At 33.0% G+C, this 6,142-nt stretch overlaps 1 protein-coding gene across 2 annotated transcripts; it reads right to left on the reverse strand.

Moving 5' to 3' along the window:
* Positions 1 to 2,208: 2,208 nt before the first annotated feature.
* Positions 2,209 to 5,676, reverse strand: LOC110106469 (ETHYLENE INSENSITIVE 3-like 3 protein). Of its 2 annotated transcripts, none has more exons than XM_020836392.2 (2): positions 5,449 to 5,676; positions 2,209 to 4,684 (listed from the first exon to the last, which is right to left on the reverse strand). In XM_020836392.2, exon 2 carries the CDS (start codon positions 4,479 to 4,481, stop codon positions 2,715 to 2,717), a length of 1,767 nt encoding a protein of 588 aa, XP_020692051.1. In that variant the 5' UTR covers positions 4,482 to 4,684; positions 5,449 to 5,676; the 3' UTR covers positions 2,209 to 2,714. The 2 variants fall into 2 exon arrangements, with proteins under 2 accessions (XP_020692051.1, XP_020692052.1); XM_020836393.2 differs by having other exon boundaries at positions 2,209 to 4,744.
* Positions 5,677 to 6,142: the final 466 nt, after the last annotated feature.

Below are 6,142 nucleotides of genomic sequence, written 5' to 3' on the forward strand. Positions count from 1 at the left end.
ATAGTAATAGGATGACGATGATTAAGAAATCATCGGGCGATAGAGATTAAGTGATTATGATCGGGTGACTACGGTCGAGCAATGGTGGTCATACAATTTTGGTCAGGAATGATAGGCTAGTGATTATAGTCAAGCTGGGGGGGGTGGGGAGGACAGTAATCAGATGACATTTAAAAAATTGTTGTCAAACTATGGTAGTCAAGTGACGATAACTTGAAGGTAATCAAGCAAAGCTCTCTCCAATTCCAAGTTCAAGTCTAGCTCCAAACTCATATTTTGAGGCTCCTTTTATGTGAAGAATAAGATGTTTATTTATATTTTTTCAGAGTAATTTTAGTTAAACCCTCTAAACACTCCATCGAATGCTAAGTGTTGAATCTCTCTTTCATAAACTATTTCTTAAATATTTAAGTATATTAATGACTCAAAATTAAGTGATCTTAAACTTGTTGAATTTCTATTGTTAAGACACTTTGACTGTAAGCATGCAATATTCAAACATCAATTGCTCCATCAAATAGCTTTAAGAGATTTCCAACTATGCATAAAGAGCTTGATTAGGACTTCAATCAAGGCACTTTTGATATATTGATACCAAAAATGTTTTTTATCCAACACTTTTGACATTATCTTTGCTTTTGAAATTCCATTGATATGATAACTTAAATCAGTACAATATCTTCTTATACTTCTTCAATCTCAATAAACATTTCAATAAAGATCAGTCATTTAAATTTCATCTTAAATAAATCGAATTTCATCAAAGCATTTAGATCTCTTATTCTTTTACCTCCACTATTTTATAAATCTTATTTTATACACCATAATACCAGGTTAGTTAAATAAATCATACTAAATTACATCTTTTGTTTTGTTAATTGCATTTTTTACAAAACTTTAAATTTATAATAATAATTATAAGCATCATTACTATTAATCTTTGCCACTTTTTTAACTTTGTTAATCCCACTTCATCCAATGACCAAATATCCTTTTCTACTGATAATATACTTCTAATGTTTCCTAAAAGTTCTAAAATATTTTTTAATTTGAACTAACATTTTATCTGACATCAAATTTGGCTCTCTTAACAATATAATTTAAAAAATGAATGATTTCGCGCCTTTTAAATTCAGCCCAATGGTAAAACTCCATTATATCATTAGACTAAAGTTTCTTTTGGGACGATTTTCTTTTTGCTTTTTAAAATAATTTTTTAGTATAAGAAATAAAAAAATTTATACAAAAAAATTACTTTAAGAAGCAGTAAAAAAAAACATCCCAAAAGAAGTATAAGGAATTATTTGGGACGACTTTTTTAATGTTTTCTAAAATTGTGTTTTAGTTAAAAAAAATTTTGAATTAGAATTTTTTTACTAAAAAAATTATTTTAAAAAGTAATGATAATGTTGTCCTAAATGAGGTGTTCTTTTTGCTTCTTAATAAAAATTTTTTGTATTAGAAAGCTTCTATAAAAAGCAGAAAGAAAGCCATCCCAAGGCTTCATTTGGAATATATTTCTTACTGCTTTTTAAATTAATTTTCTCATACAAAAATTAAAAATTTTTAACTAAAAAACGGCTAAGTAGTAAGAAATCTGGCCCAAACAAAGCCCAAGGTTTAGTTTGGAATGATTTTTTTAATGCTTCCTAAAATCATTTTTTATTATAAAAAATAATTATTTTAGAAAAAAAAAATTTAAAAAAAACAGTAAAAAAATCATCCCTAATAAAGCCTTCAAATAAAGATGCCAGCCAATATGTCAAACAGCTCATTTTGAATAAACTTTCAACTGAACAAAAAGAAAACACAGAATAATAGAACAGTATTGCATAAAATTCTAAGCATATGTAAGGAGTTATAAACATTAGTAGCAGGAAATAGAAGAAAACAAAAGTACAATATGCTTCATCCTTAATTATGTCATTATAGAAGTTATTAGAACAAAAAATTCTTCAAAAGTTAAGAAGTTAACATGTATGGTTGAAGACGCTAAGGGACATCTTGCATTTCAGCAAGCTACCTATGTCTTGCGCAGCAAAGGCATGTAATAAAGATAAAAATCAAGCAAATTTCAGCCAAGTAACTGTGACCAGATACCAACAGGTTTTCAAAATCCTTAAATAAAAACAAGAAGATTTTTCCAATCATTCAATTAAAAAATGCAATGTAGTCTTACTTGCCTAATCCTTACAGCAGTCATCTTCGCCATTAATCATTTCCTTTCTTCATATAAAGCAGTGGATAACAACTTTGTTTTAGTTCATTACCAGTGAAAAGATGGGAGCAAATTCTTTTACAATAATGTAACAAACCTTTCCTTGCTGCCTCATAAGAAAGTCAGAGACCTAACTGTACAAATGGGATTCTCATCACAATAAAGAATCCTTTTGCAGCATTTTGATTAGCAGATAACAATTTGATTATCTTACCAGAAAGCAACACCCAGTCAGTCTGAATGAAAATCTCCTTGATACAATTAATACAACTTGCTGACTAATATTTTGTTTGGGACGGCTTTTTTACTGTTTTTCAAAGCAAATTTTTACTATAAAAATTAAATGTTATGTACTACAAAGCTGCTACAAGAAGCAGTAAAAAAGCCATCTCAAACGAAGCCTACATTTTCTGTGAACCGAACGCCACAAAACAGAAATTAAATATATAAGGAAATTTGGTGCAGAAAAAAATAGGATGGCATTGATTGAACTCACTTATGCTCCCAAGTATTCCATTAAGGCTTCATCATCTATCTGGAAATTATCGATGTCAATAAGTGGACTAGAAAGAGCAAAGGGATCCAGAGGCAACTCCACAGAACTATCAAATTGACCACCTATGAATTTATCTGGATCGATGGGATAAGCCTGCTCTATGAAAGGATTCATGTCTCTGGGAACTGAGTTTGAGCTTCCATTCAGTGGCAATGAATCCCCATTAACAGGATTACTAGTAGGAAATGAAACATTCATGGGATTGGCATGATGGTCCACTAAAGGTGCAGTGAATTCTTCATATTGTCTTCTTGGATACAGTAATGGCTGCCCAGCAACAAACATGTTTTGCACACAAACATTTAAAGGAGCGGGACAAAACAATCTGTTAGTCATAGATTGAGATAATAGGTATTGGTTTTCGATTTGATTTGCTTGAGTTGTAAACAATCCGTCTGTACTATGAACATCTATTACACTGTTTGGTTGATATTTCGTTGAGGGAAGCTCCACTGAATTCATTACAGAAATATCATTTTCTGCTTCCAAGACTACATTTCTATTCTGATGCTCGCCAGAAAACTGACCGGAAGTATTTGAATCTAGGCGAGGCCTTTTGCGCCTCTGCCGTTCATGCCGTTCATTAACTTGCTCTTTATTTTGAGCAACATCAGACAAATTTTCTGGTTGCCGCCATTCAAGCTCCATAGTAGTTGAAGGAATGGTTGCAAGGGAAGGTTGATCCTCCACCAGCTGAGCTTTTCCAACATCTGCTGAAGATGCAGAACCAGGTGCATCACAAAATTCAATAACATCATATTCATTACTACTATTGGTATCCTCCCCGTGCCTTTCCTCCTGAAAGCTCTGCTGATTTTCAGTTATGTCAGACATTATGTTATCGCCGCTGAGTTGCTGAGTGATCATTTCCTCCCTACTCAACACCCCTAACCATATCGCACTCTCCTTCGCACTCATCTTATCCTGCAAGCACTTTGATTTCCTGATATGAGTTCTAACTTTGTCAATATTTGGAGACATGTGCTTGATAACACCAGTAAGAACTCCAACTTTCCACACCTTTTTTAAATCATGAGGCTTCTTATAAGGGGGGACCTGGCCTTTTGGTAAACCCAAATGTATCCACCAGTCTTCATTACCTGAAGGCCACCAAGGGGGTGGATGGCCCTTTTCTAGTGGATATTTCCGCTGTGGTGGATCACAATGTTGCATCAATGAAGATAAGAGAGATCCCAAGGTAGCATCTTGAAGATCCATAAGGCTATGGCAGTTCTTTCTTTTATTTTCCTTGTTCCCAGTAGCAGAGATCTCTTCATCATATAAGGTTATAGCTGAAGGCCCATTCTTATCAAACTTTACCTTTTCTTTCCACCAAGCTCTTAAATTATCTGAGGAACCGCTTACTGGTTTTCCCTTGTCAGGAACTATACCGTAGACAAAACCCCGAGCGTTGCATACTTCCACTAACTTCAGCATATACTTGAGAATCCCATCTTGGGCCCGGGCCATTTTTTTCCTAAGAGCCTGGTCAGAGGGCTGTTTGGCTTTCGGCTTCTGAGAAGCTTGAAGTTCAGCAAGCTTTTGGCGCTCTCTAATCCGTTTTAGCTTAATTTTGTCCTTCCACATTCGTCTTGACAGGTCATCTTCTCCAATCTCTTCATCACTGACGTCATTTTCTGTAAGATTTTCACACGGAACATCATACACCTCTAACTCTAGACCATCAACCATCGCATATTTATCCATTGGTATCAATTTTAAATAGCACCTTTTGCTCAAATAAAAAATGCCTCTACTCTGAATTACTCAATATAGTTGAAAGTGCTGCGTAAAGACCCGCCAAATAAACTGAAAATGAATAAAGCTCCACATATAATCCACCAATTTGCATCAATGAAAGTTTCCAATAACCCTTTTTCTGTCTTCTTAAAATCTTACTTCTGCCACTACTGAGTTCCACAAAGAAAAATGGTAATGAGATTTAGTTTCATTCCCAACAATGCTACCATCTACATTGACCCAAAAAGATAAAACTAAAGTAAGCAACGGTAAAATTTTCCAAAAAATTGGAATTCCCATTTCACATTTTCAACAAGTTTTAACAATCTAAACTTTAGCTAGTTCGCACATAACCTCAAGCAAGCACCCCAAAGGTTATTGCTAGAATCAAAACCAATAGCTTCCATCAAAATAGCATAAAAATGATACAAAGGTCTAACCATACAAATCAATATGTTCATCTCAAACTATTTTTTTTTTATTCATAATTACACAAGCCTTAGAATCGTTTCATTTTTATATAATTTAGAACTATCACTCGCAAATATTGAGGACCAAAACAAGAGTTAAACTCTCACATATAATTCTATCACTGTATCAATCCAGGCAGAAAAATCAAACCAATCAAAAAAATACAGGAGATAGACGGAAACAAAAGATCCGCGTATAAAAATCAAGGAAATGATAGCAGAGATGCTGACATCAATGTTTTCATACAGTTAGATTCCTGTTTCAGAAAAAAAAAATTAAAAAGACTCCAGTTTTTACCCCAAATCCGAATTCAACCATCGGGAAAAAAATCGAAACCCTAAAAAGAATCATTCCACAGCAATCGACGAAGACATAAAACGTGAACCCTAATCAATTCATTCAAGCCCAAATCAATGAACAACAGCAATGATAGATTAGAAAGGAAAGGGACCAAAGTCCTTACCAACTATCAAACCGCCGCAAATCCGTTTCCATTCTTGAAGAGTTTTATCATCTCTCTGTAAATAGATTTCTACTTTTTCTGGAAAGGCGGAACAAAGCGAACGGGAAGGTCGAGAACCGATACAGCAGAACACAGAGCGAATCTGCTAAATTAATAAATGCAAATGTAATTTGGGAAAAGAATTAGAATTTGCAAAACAATACCGAAGCAGCTTCCCTTAGGTTCCGGGTCAAAGTTGGGTAAATTAAATGGACAGGATTATGTTCATTGAATCAAATTTTAGAAAAAAAAAACTTAATAATATTTTAATGCAGAATTTTCATCTAATTAAATATATGATATTAATTTTAGCATAAATTTAAAAATTTTAGGCATAACATCGCCAAATAATTTTTTCCACATTTTTAAAATTATTTACTAAAAAAATGATCAAAAAAATTATATTTGTGCCTAATTCCCATTACATGAGATCCTTTGTTCTTCATTATGTTCTATTAAGGTTTTGTTTGGGACAACCTTTTTACTATTTCATAAAGCAATTTTTTAGTACAAAATTTTAATTTTGTACAATAAAATTGTTTTAAGAAGCAGTAAGAAAGACGTCCCAAACGAAACTTAAGAGTTAAGTTCTCATTTCAATTTAATAGATAAATCTCAATTCTAATACTTTCTAATCAAATAATTGTAAGTCTAC

Source organism: Dendrobium catenatum, unplaced genomic scaffold (genome assembly GCF_001605985.2).
Source record: "Dendrobium catenatum unplaced genomic scaffold, ASM160598v2 fragScaff_scaffold_1697, whole genome shotgun sequence".
Classification (NCBI taxonomy): Eukaryota; Viridiplantae; Streptophyta; class Magnoliopsida; order Asparagales; family Orchidaceae; genus Dendrobium; species Dendrobium catenatum.

What these genes read in the sequence shown, in the direction of transcription:
- LOC110106469 (XM_020836392.2), bottom strand. Translation starts at nt 4,481, where the DNA reads ATGGATAAATATGCGATGGTTGATGGTCTAGAGTTAGAGGTGTATGAT.